At 45.3% G+C, this 14,176-nt stretch overlaps 1 protein-coding gene across 2 annotated transcripts in view; it reads left to right on the forward strand.

The window, feature by feature from the left end:
- Positions 1–3,894: 3,894 nt before the first annotated feature.
- Positions 3,895–14,176, forward strand: part of LOC105687669 (laccase-5) — a 29,187-nt gene continuing 18,905 nt past the window's right edge. The window contains exon 1 of one of the 2 annotated variants that reach the window (XM_048652944.1): positions 3,895–3,934. In XM_048652944.1, coding sequence (XP_048508901.1) covers positions 3,910–3,934 — 25 coding nt within the window. In that variant the 5' untranslated portion in view covers positions 3,895–3,909. Of the gene's footprint in view, positions 3,935–4,116; positions 4,491–14,176 lie in introns of those variants that run through there. The other variant, XM_012403484.3, reaches the window with a different exon arrangement.

The following is a 14,176-nucleotide window of genomic DNA, read 5'->3' on the forward strand; positions in this document are numbered from 1 at the left end:
GATACAAAAAAAAAAAAATAAATAAATAGAACGGACACCGCTGTCAATCAACGACTCTCGATAATTATGCCCACATGCCGACGGGTTTCGAGTTTCATTTTCCGCTTCGAGAAAAACTGAAATCTATCCGAGGCCCCCCCCCCCCCCCCCCATTGGGTGTTGAAATGATTATTATTATTATTACGCCAGGTAGAAAAGCTGCGATAAAAATTTTTAACAAAAATTTTCGACCACAGCAAAGAAATCGGTGAAGGGAATATTATTATTCCAGACTACGCGCGCTTAGGCCCCCATTAAAAAAGTACTCAACTTTCGTGGTTCCGTTGAGGCATGACGAGCCAGACGAAAATAAAAATACCGTCGAACGCGGATCCGAATTCGGAAGACGAACTCGTCGTCCTTATACGGCAGGTGTTGGTCATCTCCTGCTACGTTTTACATCCCCTGCGCAGCTGGTGGGGGAGGGGGAAATCGATTCGGGAATCGGATTTTGATCGGTTCTCGGAATAAGGAATTCGTCCGGGATGGAAGGAATTCGGGTCGATGAATCCGGCGGGTTAAATCATAAACCGATTGAAAGAAAAAAAAAAAAAAAAAAACAGGCGAGGGGGGAAAAAATCGTCCTTGACAATCGACATCCGCGTATAACACCCGCGATTATATTACGTAGCGCAGGTTGTTACAGCCGGGCGGCCGGGCGTTGGCATCATCTATACTTTGGTCAGTCTCATTGTTCCGCGTTGTTTGCTCGCGGTCAGTTTCTGTACGCTTTTGTAACGATCCCCCCCGTGAAAAAAAAACGTGTCTCTCTTCCTCTCTTTCTCTCTCTCTCTCTCTCGCAATCTTCCCACAATTCTCTCGGAGTGCGAGCGTAAAACGAACCTTGAGATAGCTATCTTTAACGGCGGATCAAACGCGTGTTCCGCATTGATTAACGTAATATATTATAAAAATATACATACGTATACCTACGCGTTTACACCGCACAGCAGTTTACTTCGGGGAGTAATTGGGGAAGACTTTCGGGACAAGAACGTGGTACGCGAAATTCCCTGAAAATACACATTACGACTAACTAGCGTCGTTGAATCGGCGAGGCCGTTAATTCACGTCGATTTATCGACGTGCCGCTGAGGCACAATCGGCACAGGATCATCGGCTTAGCGGATAATTTTCCCTTTTCTGTCATCGATCCAACGCGTCCTCGCGTCGAAAAAAAGAATTCAGCCACCGCCGAATACGGTTTCGCAAAAGTTTTTTCTCCCCCGCTCCCCCCGCCTCCCCGCGAGAAACGCTCGACGCGCGTTACATAGACGGATGACCAATTAACCGTCGACCTTTTAATGCTTCATTCGCATAATTATTATGTAGTAAACATAACTGCCGGACTTTATCGCCCGAGACTTCTCCACCGCGTGCGAATCGTCCTCTCTCGAAAAAGCCCAATGTTCCAAATTTTCACCCACTCCTCGGAATTGTGATGCAATTTTTTTTTCTTTTTTTTTTTTTTCTCTCGTGAAAATGATCTACGTTTTCGAAATCTCAACGGATCGTGTTGACCGAATCGCCGTTGCACCGAATCGTATTACGCAACGTCGACACGAACACCGTGTGGTATAATTTTTCGAAAACCGCGAATATCGAACGGACGATGTTCGGATTGATCGGCAACGGATTAATAATCGAGATTTCTATCTGACGCGCGCATGAATTTTTAAAGATAGCGTGATGGGACACGGGGGTCACGCTTAGTATATTCGCTCTTTTGTGAGGTTTCTCGGGTACAATGAAACGGTTCGTTGCACGAAAGTATTGGAATTCGTTCGTATACCTCGCGGTTAGCGGAGGATATCTTCTCAAATATCGTTTTTTTTTTTATTACAACTGGCGAAAACGTTCCACGTGCTGGCGAAATCAATACAGAGTACACTGTGCATACATACATGTATAGGTAAGCAAGAGTGATGTCGTTTTTTGAGGTCAAGTTCCGTTAAGCTCCGGTGGTACGGGTGGTGCGGTATTTTTATTCTCTCCTTATTTGTTGTTGTTTTTTTTTTTTTGTCTCCTCTGCAGTACAAGTGAAAATGTACTTTTGTTTTTTTTTTCTCCTCCTCCTCCTTTCTTAGATCGAAATCCCGATGATCTTATCGCCGATCTCGGTCGCATTTTATTACATAATATTACGGAGCTCGTTATGCTCGTATAAAATACGTCAGTCACAACTAACAATGGGGCAACCCCCACGCCCTCGTGCTTCAATGCATCTCGATTGTCGCGAGTCAACCGTGATTAATTATCTTAATTATATTGAACTCTCGAAAAAGCGAAAAAAAAAAAAAAAAGAAGAAAGAAACGAAAAAACTAAAAAAAAAAACTTTCGATTGAACAGCCGTTGTTTGCTGTATAATTTTTAAATTCGAATCCTCTCAATTTACGTACGACGACCGTACGCGTGGGCGGAGGGGGAAACGGATGATCGCATTTTCTACCGTATGAAAATTATTTCGTACGTTTTTTTTCTGTTTTTTTTTTTTTCGGGATAAAAATGAACCGCGTCCGTCGCGACATCTGTGAAAATTACCGAGGCAACGCGCGATCCGTTGGAAAGTAACGGATCGGCCGACATCCGTTCTGCTTCGATTTGCATCGGTTTCGCTCGCTGCCCCGATAAATTCCCTTTCGATTTCTAAGCACGAGGGATTCCTTACGCGTGGGCGGATCGCCCGAGGCGGAATCACATGGTGTAGAGATACACACTAACACGATGCATTAGAACTTGGACAGCCACTTTGTTAGACATTAAAATGCGTTGCGTGCCCCTGCGGCATATGCGCTTACTCGTAAAACATTTCTCTCGCGTCTACAATCGCGGGTATTGGCAAGCTCGGGGAAAAATTCAATGACCGTGAACTCGGAGGTGCGATGAAAATGAAAGAGACTTCTGTTACCGCCCTCGCGCTTTCTCAAAATCTCTTATTATTTTTTTATTTTATTTTATTTTTTTATTTTTTTTTTGCAGATCTATCATCCCGTACGATGGACAGTAGGAGATGAAAATGGTCGGGGGGGGGGGGGGGGCCAACAAGGTCGTCCGATCTCAGTGTCCGGGATGGCGGGAAATCGGCGTCGCGGTGACGATCAACAGCGTTTCATTTCGACAGCGCGCAAAGACCAAAGGTAAACGGTTTCAGTTTCCCGGGCAAACCCGGGAAATTATTCGACGGGAGGGTTGCACGGGTGAACAGGTGAGTATACGCGTACGTATACGTGCGTGCTAAGTGAAAAAAAAAAATAGGGACATCGTTGTAAAATTGAATAAAAGGAGAAAATGACGGAGGCCGGGAGGAAAAACGAGATCACCGGGACCGGTGGCAGCCCATTGCCAACGTCAAGGTATTGGAAAGGTGCGCCCGTTGACGGTGCGAGTTCTAGCCTGGATAACCGAAACGCCAACGATCCGGAGGTCCGTAAGTAATAACGCGTCTCGGACGGGGAAAAGGAAAGGCGTACAACACGCCTTTGGTTGTGTAGCAGGTAGTAGTCGTTGCGCGGTATACTCTTATTAGTGCCCCACCTCTTCTCCTCCTCCTCCCTTTCCTCGGACCGTTCTCGGTCTCCTTCTCTTCCTCAATCCTGAAACACGGTCCTGCGCCGCAACGAGCTCCCTTCACCTTCGCGCAAAGTCCCCATGCTCGGAATTCCAACGCTGGCTGGCGACTGCAACCTTAGCACGACCGACAGCCTCGACGAGCTGCCTACCGATCTCAGCCGGTGATCCTGTCACGGTGGAGGTGGTCGATCGCGAGCTTCCACCTCTTCGGTAGCGTTGCACCACCACCACCGCCGCCACCGCCACCGCCACCGCCGCCACCACCACCTTCGTCCGCGTCGGATACGTTGACGGAAACTATGAGCGAGAGACAAACTCTCCTTGGTAAGTAACGTGCTTCTGGCATCTGGCTTCGGCTTCTGGTCTCTCTGAATCTCGAAAGGAGGTGAACGCGTGCGAATTTTACCATTGGCAGGGGTAACGGAAGGGTAGGAGCCAATGACGAGTTGCAGAGGTGGAGCGATAGGTATTAAATAGGCGAGGAACGCCGTCAGTTCAGGTAAACGAGCCGAACGTAATAGTGTTAATTTCGTATAGTGGTACAATTATTTGTGGTGCACTCGTATCGTCCGAAGGATTGCGGTGTATCATCGCCCGAGGACTTTTTTTTTTTTTTCTGTGAGACTATCGCAGTCCGCGCCCAAAGTATTTTTAGCTGGTACTTTAGACGGTAGTCAGCCAGTTACCGGTTCACCAGTGCCGGAGTAGTAGGTATCCGGTAATCTTGGGAAAAGTGTGAGCTTCGCCGATACGATCATGCCGTCTATAAACGGCATCACGCTATCGAGGTTTAATTGGGTTATCGTTGGCCTGGCTTGTCTCGTGGTCCAAGACGTCGCCACGGTTCGCGTCTCCACCAACACCGTCAAACGAAAAAAGGGTGAGTTTCGATCGTTGCCCACTCACTACCTTCATCGTCGTCATTTATCGCAATTTTCACCATTTCGAAGTCACCTCATTATCGACGTCCGATCATTTGTACGAATAGAAAATAATCGATATCGTCGACGATAACTACGAAAAAATAAAAAGTGTCCGCCACGTCTGCGCGGGGCTGTGAACAAGTGAAAAATTACTCCGGATCGACGAAGAAGAGTCACCCCGATTTCGAGTCTCTCGGTGGCTTGGCCATTGGTGACCCAGCTTCGGGCGGTAGAGATGCATATTCTGCATCGGGTTTGTACAAATCTGAAAATAAAGAGATGCCCTCAAAGCGACGATATGCGCCCGGGGATATGAATTAGTGTTCTCCGGTCGCAAAAACGGTCGACTAGGCGATCCGGTAGCCATTGCTATTGCTACAGCCCGGTTAGCTCCGGTCAGTTTTTAACCTGTTCACCTACATATAGAAAACGTAACGCCCGTGGCTCGCGGTATACCTTCTACAACGGTCATTGTTTCATCTGGACTTCTCTGCCGTGCAACGGACGGAGTAGCATGTATTCTCGACCACGACGACTCGCGTATACACAAAACCCGTTTGTCGGATCCCCGTGACGCGTATTAACGGTTTATAGGGAAAAAAAAAACACAAAAAGAGTTTTGCAACTATGCGTCAATGAACCCATCATACTGGTCAGTGGTTCGCGTTACTATCCAAAATGACCAATCTTCCATCCAAGTTCAGTGTCAGCGGAGGAAACTCTGCCTGAGATTAGCTACGTTGAAGGCACGTGCCGTGTTTTCGACGCACTTTTCTGCGTAGAAGAAAAGCGTCGAGTTTCATGTAATCGAGAGACTAGGTAGAGTTTTGGGCCAAGTTGATTTTACATCACCCGTTTATCGCGATCATGTCACAGGGTCTTCGCACGATCCATTTTACGCGTTACCAGCGCGACGAGCGAGCGCGAGGTGTTCCGATATTCGAAATATATTTCAACCTTGATCGGTCGTCGCGTCGGACGAGAGGATTCCCAGGTGTCAAACGTAGACGAAAATGTTTTTTTTTGTTTTTCTTTGATTCAAAGGTGGATAATTAAAATACCAGAATAGTTAATTACCTAAGCGGAAGAATATCTCGTTCACCGTTACATTGTGAAAGTTTACGCGCTCGACGATCGGATATTATAAGAGTTCGAAAATTCCGAATATATGTAGTTTTTTTTTTTTTTTTTATTTATTTTTCGATTCGTTTTTTCACACGAATATCTCTTTTTTTTCCTCTCTGTTTCTTCGTTGCTTTGTCTCTTTTTTTCCGCCTCGAAACGTTCGGCCACCGGATCCTCGTGGTGCGGAGCGGCGGTGGGTAACGGTTTGGGGAGAAAGTCCTGACGGCGATTGAGGAGCGACTCCTTGCTGTTCTTCGTTCGTTTTGCCGTCGGCGCCGCCCCTTCGGTTTACAATTTCGCCTCAATATTTGATTCGACGAACGATTTCCAGTCTACCGGGGCCGTCTGTCTTCCTTCCTCCTTCGATTTTCCCCTTACCCCTTTACCGCGTCTTCTTCGTGCTCATTAGCCGATCAAACCTTCGCCCGAACAGATTGAGAGATTTAACCGCGCGTTCGTTACTCTCCTTTACTTTTATCGAGATGAACAACTACCTACAGCCAACGAATCTCGGCGCCTTCTTACGAGTCGATCGATAATTGAATTTATTTTTTGCCCACGCTCGCAGGTGTGCAACGATGAAAAATTCAATTCGAACGTTTCGTTGAAAAAAATTATTATCGCCCCGACGTATCGACGTAATTTTTTTTTGTATGAACGCTGTCCAAAAAAAAGGAACAAATTATACGCAAATAATAATTACACGATGCAGAACTAATAACGATTGTAATACGCACTTGAACGAGCAAGAAAAGTCGGATGAATTCGAAAGTAACCAACCGGCCGCCACCTAGGGCGGTCTACCGAATGACTCAAAAACCATTTCAAGACCCGCTAATCGCCTGAGAATCCCGAGTATCTCAGATTCGGAGAGCCGCAACGGACAAAGTAATTTCTAAATCGCCGGAACACTGTTCCTTTCGACGAGCGTTATTAATTGATCGATCGCGGATAACGCGAAATTGAATTCTTTCGCGTAATCGTTGAAATGTACGGTGAGGTGTGACTTACGGCGATCGGCGATTATCATTGCACCGCACGATCACCGACGCCTAGCCCGTCGAAAATGGCAGAGGAACGAGGTGATCAGAGATTGCAGGGTTCGCGTTTCATTCCCGTTACTCTTCTTCGTCTTCTTTTTCTTCTTCTTCTTCTTCTACTGTACGCTCTTCGTTTTTTTTTTTTTTTTTTTTTTGTTTTTTTTCTCTTCATTCGACCGCCGCCGCTGCACTTGAACCGCAATAGCGTCGGCGAAAGTTCTGAGGTGGCGCGGCGATTGCTCGGCAGAAAACTATAATTATAGATCGTTAATTACCGGTAGTCCGATACCATTACCAATGACTGGTTGACCGCGGACAGGTGGTAAAGCTATGTGGCGAAGTAGAGGAGACCGCGGCGAACCGTTCAAAGTGCTTTCCGTTTTTACCCGTTGATCCGCAGAACGTGATCCAAAGAGAAACAAGCCGAAAGGAATTTTTATGCAAATTTGTTAGAGTTCCTTTGATTCTTTTTGTTTGTTTGTTTTTTTTTTTTTTTTTCTTCTGTTTTACGCCATAAATTTCTCGACAACTTTAATTACCGATCCATGTCCCGCTCGACGAACGCATTAATTAAACATACACCGAGCGATATTTATATAAATTAAAACCGTGGGCGTACAATCGCCGTATATTCGTTAATACGTTAATATTCGCATCGGAAATATAATTTTACGGGAAAGAAGATGTTATTATCTAATTATCGCATGGGTCGTTACCGGCGTTACATACATCGTTTAATTTAAATCAACGGTTTCTCGTTCACCACCGACTAAATTTGACTCCGCAGGGAAATATCATCGCGAATTAATACGAGGTTTCTTGAATCGAATCGCGTTACATAAATTTGAAACGGAACTATATTATAATACCGTACTTTATACGTACTTACCGCTGGTTCGAGATCATAATCGCGAACGAGTTTCCGCCACCCACGTTGGCCATCGCCGAGTCGTACTTGTACATATTTAAAAGTCATTGCAGCTGTGAGATAATGCGAAACAGGATAGGGTCATTAGATAAATCATCTCCTTACCTACGCAACAATACTGAGAATTGTTCGGTTGTATCGTCGACGAATCTAATCGCGCGCGAGTTCGTACAACTCTCCACACACTATACTCTCCGTGTGGCAACGGAAAAAATTGAAGAAAAGTGGAAAGCGTTCGCTAATTTGTTCGTTGTTGTTTTTTTTTTTTTTTTCTCTTAATTTTTTCGTTTGCGCCGCTGTTTTTTGTCAAGATCTTTTGTAAAGCCGTTTAATTAGCTTGTTATTACGGTTTGCCATCGGGGCGACGCGCTGGGAACACGGGCGCCAATTCTTTGCAAATGTTGCGTCATTCGGGCGAAAGACTTGCTTCATTTCCTGCGTCCTCAATGGGGCTACCCTACCGTTAACCCCGTGTCTCTCTAATACGCACTCGTTTCGTATTAGTCCCTAGGTGGGTGGCACTTAACATTTCGTTGCACCTGAGCGTACCTACTCGCGAATAATAGCGCGCGCATTTCGGATTTCTGAATAGTCGAACTCAACGCGCCGTTACAACGTCACTTGCGAAACGCCTCGGATCCCATTCACGCGCTCTCGTGACCTTGAGGCGAAACCTTGCAGGCGAAGTAGACCTCGGAGCATCGTTCAATTTTCACCTCTTCGATTGAGATTTTCCCGGCAAAAAAGGGGAATCGGAGAGGCGTGAAAATTGGCTAGATCGATCGAAGTCGGACGGGAAAAAGGATGAGAAAAAAGAATCACGACGAGTAAATTGCCGTACGGCGTTTTGCGTCGAGAGGAGGATTTGACGGGCGTTAAATGCGATAAGTGGATGAAAAGTCGGTACGGATCGAGGCACGCGTTCCGCACGCGTGATAATAACGAATAACGATGGGATCCTTTTGACGCGGTCCATTCGACTTTCGTTTTCGATTTCTCCGCAAGTTAGAAACAGATTTGAGCGAGCGGCAGTTAGGCGATAAAGAAAAGACACCGCGTCACGGATAACGTGGCACCGGATTTTAATGTAATGTAATTTCACCCAACTCCGACGATATTACGACGGGCGATTTGATATACCCGCGGTAAATCGTAAGAGTGTACGCGAAGCGACGTACCTAGCTACCTACCTTTATTATATCTGCGACTCGACTGTTCTTACAGGTATATACGTACGTACGTAGAAATGGCAATGATCGGTTAAAAGATAGCGTAAGTGCAGCTGCAGCTACGCGGAGGAAATCGCAAAATCACGGGTACGTGCCGATTCCATGCACAGTTGGGAAAGTGTTTATCCCATGACCTCGATATATCCTAGAACCTCCGCGCGGGCCGAGCCTAGGCGCCCTTCTTCTTCGTCTCCGCGTTCGGCGTTCGTATCGAGTAAAAATACACACGCGCACACACACTTGAGCGCCCCATATGTCAAGCTCGGAGAACAAGTTCTCGAGGGTCTCGAGTACGTTAGATAACTTCACGTAATCCAAGCTAACTCGAACACGACTCAACCCGGAGGCCTCGCCCTCGAGGTAAGAATTGTGTACGACGAGAGACACGGCAATCACTTATCGCAGCTAGACGATATACGTTATTTTCTTCGTTTCACCCTACAAAGACGTTCTAAACTCGTCGAGCGACGAGATTCGGATATTTCGCGCATCCCCGATCCTGATTATCATCATCTGCAGTAAAATTCGCCGAAATATCTATGCGCCCCCGAAGATCGATTTTCACTTCTTCTAGCAACGTTGCGAACGAGGCTACATGGTAACGCGGAACGTTTACGTGTACCCGTGTTGCGAGTTTCAACCTTAGCTGGATGCCGGTATTCGCAAGCTGGGTTAGACTGCAGGTCCCATTAGAAAACAGCGGATATAATCGCCTTACGAGATTACGTCGAGTATCCGGTTCTATCGGCATTTCCCCGCGACGACTGCATTTCGACTTTCGCGACTCGTGTGAATTTTATGGGGAAATCGTCGGGCGATCGTCGATACTGAACGCTTTTTGGAAACGGAATTCGTCGACGATCGTTCGCCCTTATAATTGACAGACGGAGGTATGCGCCCGTTATAACGATCCGTCAGATATTTCGGGAACCGACGGACCGATTTCATCTCCCGATCTCCCGTATTCCGAGAAGCAATTAAATTGCGGGAACGAGAACGTCGTCGTCCGCAAAAAAGAAAGAAAAAAAAAAAAAAAACAACGAACGACGAAACAGACTATTGGAAAGCAATGATATCGCTTTGTAGGCGAAGTTATCGCGTCATAACTGCGGCGTTATAAATTTTCTACCGAAGAACCGAACTGCGACACTGCAAAAGTTTGGAAAGCGAACGATGATTTCCCGGTCGGACTCGAGGAAGAGATACAAAATCTTTTCAATGCCACACGCGCTGCTCGACTCACCGTCGGGGTGATCTACTTTCGTCCAATTAACGCGATTCTACCGATGCGCATACTTTCTGCGAATTCCGGTCTTTCCTCCAACGTGATTATTCTCGAATCGCTCGCGCGACTCCCAGTTTTATCCTCGTAAACGTTCTCATTTCCGAAAGCTCGAAACATCGTCTTCGCGGATCGATCTGAACTTTACCGAGCTTTTATTGCCACGTTAATTGCGCACCCGATATTTCCGAACGGCTTGAAAATTTATAACACACGGCAACTCTTCGGCGATTGCTCGGGTACGCGGCGTAGCGATATTTTATTTGTTTATTTGATATATTTTCTTTTTTCGTCATATTTTTTTTTTCGTTTCCAACACGGAAATTCGTTCGGTCGGGTGGTGCGCGCGGCGGTGTCGTAAATGCATTCGAAACTATAAACGACGATAAATTGCAAAGGTGCATTATACGTATGTACGTGTTGTGTGTGTACGCGGTGAAGAAAAAGGGGCTTAGAAAGTAAAGTGACACGCCTACGCGATTTTATTACGTTTCGATCAAGTAACTGCGCAAACTTTTTCTAAATGCCTTTTGTTTTCACTGCGTGTGGCGCGTATCGGTACGGCGTTTGGACGAGGAAATTTCATTCTACCCACACGACGTAGCCCACGTTAACGAATATCGTGTGATATTTGTAAGTATTTGTTTTATTGCGGACAAAATTTCGAAACTATCAAACTGACCTTATGTTATATATATGTATAATATATATTTTTTTTATTCATTTCTCTTGGATAAGATTTTAAAGATTTATGTCTTCCTCCGTAAATTATTGCACGCACTAATAAACGACCGCGAGACGTTTACATCGTTAACGATGCAAGATTATCACCAGAGGGAACGTTATTATATCAATTATAGCTATATCTGTACACGAATGTAACATCGTACCGCCGAACTCTGAGCCTCTTTTATCTTCTCGAAAGTTGTTGTTGTTGTTGTTGTTGTTTTTTGTTTTTTTATTATTATATGACTAACGCCAAAACGAAATGGTCCTGCATCACGAATTTACGCTCGATTGTGCATCACGAATAGGTGATGACTCAACGAAACTGACCGCACCCCTCGCCTTTCCTCAAACGTATACGGAGAGAACGAGGATGCGGAGGTCGTCGGTCCGGACGAAGATTCTCGCTGACGTCGTACGAGGATCTCCGCGACGACGACGTAGGTACCCACCGCAAATCGTCGCCTCGTGAAAACTTGCGAACTTTCTCAATTTACGCGCTCGCGATTTCGATCGTAAAATTCAATTACTTTATTACCGCCGCCGCTGGTACTGCAGTCGCTGTTTGACGAACGAAAAGAAAAAAGGAAAACCGAATGTGGAAACGAACGAAATCACGGGCCTCGGATTTTCCCGGCGATTCGATTAAGGCACGCTGCACAATCCGAATAAAACTAATTTTCATTCGATTCTCACACGTGTGTATGCGATTAGAGAAAGTTAACACATCCGATATCCGCGCGTGTATCCCAATCAATCAATGAGAAACAATTGCGAATAGCGAAAAAATACATCTGCAATGATCGCGAGTGTATGAGGAAAAAAAAAGCAGAAGCGGACGTGTGGCATTGAAAGATTGGTAGATACCCGAAGCATTGATATTTTAATTTTTTTTTACCCGATTGTTCACCAGAGTTTTCTTACTCGCACTCGCATCGGCATCGGCTTGCGCGACATCGCACGGGACACCGAAATCGGTACGTTCGAATGACATGAAAAATGAAAGTGCGTCATTCGGCCCGGTATCCACGGGTCGGCTGTTGGAATCTTTCTCATAAAACGAGGTATTATGAACCTCATTCGTTGGATCTTCTGAGTTTGGAAGTAAAACTCGCGTATTTTCTCCTCGTATTCCCAATGGTCGTTTAACGAGCGTATAATATAATCACCAGTTTTCTCTAAATATTTGTCACCTCAAAGATGGTAGGAAATCTCACGGGTAGGTAGGTTTGTTCGATAAATCACGGTTCGATCGTAGTCGAATTCCGTGGCATGCGGTTAACGACTGCGGAAAGAGATCGGCAGATTATAATAACGAATCTTCGAAACCCGGAGTCACCTCCGGCTCCACTTCCTTCCATGTAACTCTGCCTGGTAATAATATAATTCGTGACATCGGTATAACGAGGATCGCGTTCCGCGCCTCCGCGGAATTCAGTCCAGGCCATCGGGGAAAAAAAACTGATTTCACTACTCCCAATCCCTGCGGCATACCACCTTTCCAGCTGGTATTAGTAGTTTAGAATATAAAAAGCTTTTTCTTCTTCTTCTTCACTCGAACGAGAATAGGTGACCATTTTAAAAGGAGCGTTAGAAAACGCGCGAGTCGTTTCTCTTGATTATACATACGAGACTCGAAGTACTTTTTTCTTCACTTAGGAACACGCTCGAGATTCGTACTTCTTTTATTTACTTCGGATCGAGACGGTTTTTGCAATTTTTTTCCACTTGCGAGCATTTCATCGCATGTCCTTCACACGCGATACATCACCCGTGGGAATTAACGTTTTCGAGTTCGCTGCGACAACTGGGTCAAATGACGAGAGTACGCGCGCTGAAGGATTTTCCGAAAAAATTCGCATCGAAATGACGATCAAAAAATCGAACTGATTTTTCGTTGCCGGCTCTCGTCGCGATGATTCCCGACGAGGATCGGGATCTCTTTATTTCAGAAAAAGTAGGTACACGAGTCCCCAGGGCTTCACTGAAAATAAAAAAACGTTCGTACGGTAATAAACGTGAATCAATTCGTGCGAAATTACTGTTATGATTCCCACACGTCATATTAAGGTTGAAGTACGACCGTGAATTGAGGAAGAAACGCTCGCAGAAATCATCGTCTCGTTTGAATCGCTCGAGATTGGGTAAATAAAGGTTTTTTTTACCTCCAGATGTGAATGAATAAATGTCGTATGCGGTGGTTGTACCCATCTCGTAATTAGTATGCAACTTGGCTATGTTGTTTGAACAGCGGGTAGTCGGTAGCCGAAAATTGCCGTCGATTACGGCACGTGATCAACCGTTACGCATAGCAATGAACCGATGTCCGTATAGTATTACTTTTTCATCCGATGCAGGTAAAGCGAACTCAGATGTACGCACAGATACAGCGACGATCGATCTTTGGACGTTCGATCATCTTCGGTTTCTTTTTTTATTTTTTATTTTTTTTTCGTCATCTCCCTACCTCCGAGCATCGCATCGATTTTAACGGAGACGTAAAATCTCGACGGTTATTCACAATCGGTGCTAAATGACTGCCACGTGCTGCACAAAAAAAAAAGAAAAAATGTCGATGGAGAAAGAAGTAAATAATAATAAGTAATGATTAAAAAGTAGCGATTAGAAATTACCAGATGACGATAGATGAGCTAAAAATCTTTCGGGTTTATCGTGGAAACGCGCTTATCTTCTACGGCGAAAAGAAATCCATGTCCCGTCGGCGTGGCGCACGTTATTCACCGGATGATACGTCCAATTTGAATTCCTTTGGCGAAGATTTATCGCTCGAGAATACGCTTATAAATGTATATTATTATAGAATCATAGTTGGGCGCAGCATGTTAAAACCTCGTTAAAATTTTTCCCTCGAGAGCGGAAATTTTCAATTGTGTGTACGAGTAAGATATATCGCCGTTCGTATACATTTATACGTATACGGTACAGATGTATAATTGTAAACTATAGGCACCGTTCGTACGGAGTTGACTCAACAATACGACACGAGACCCGGTTCTCTACCATTCGATCGGTGCAACGGCAAAAGTCAAGATTCTCATTGATTATAAAAGACTGCGAGGGGGAATAATATCATGGGAAGCGGATAGTCGGTGTGTGTATATGAATATCTACACGTGTGGTGGACCTTTCACATGGCCCCGATCTCGATGTTCTGCACATCTGAACCGGAGAGAAGTATATCGAGAATAGAATATATCGGCCGAAAAAGTGATTCGATCCGATCCGTTTTTTTCCCCCCGTTCTCCGTTCGTGCGTTCGCGTTCTTCCTCTTTTTGTTACTTCTTTCGGATTT

This window comes from Athalia rosae, chromosome 3, assembly GCF_917208135.1.
Source record: "Athalia rosae chromosome 3, iyAthRosa1.1, whole genome shotgun sequence".
NCBI lineage: Eukaryota > Metazoa > Arthropoda > Insecta > Hymenoptera > Athaliidae > Athalia > Athalia rosae.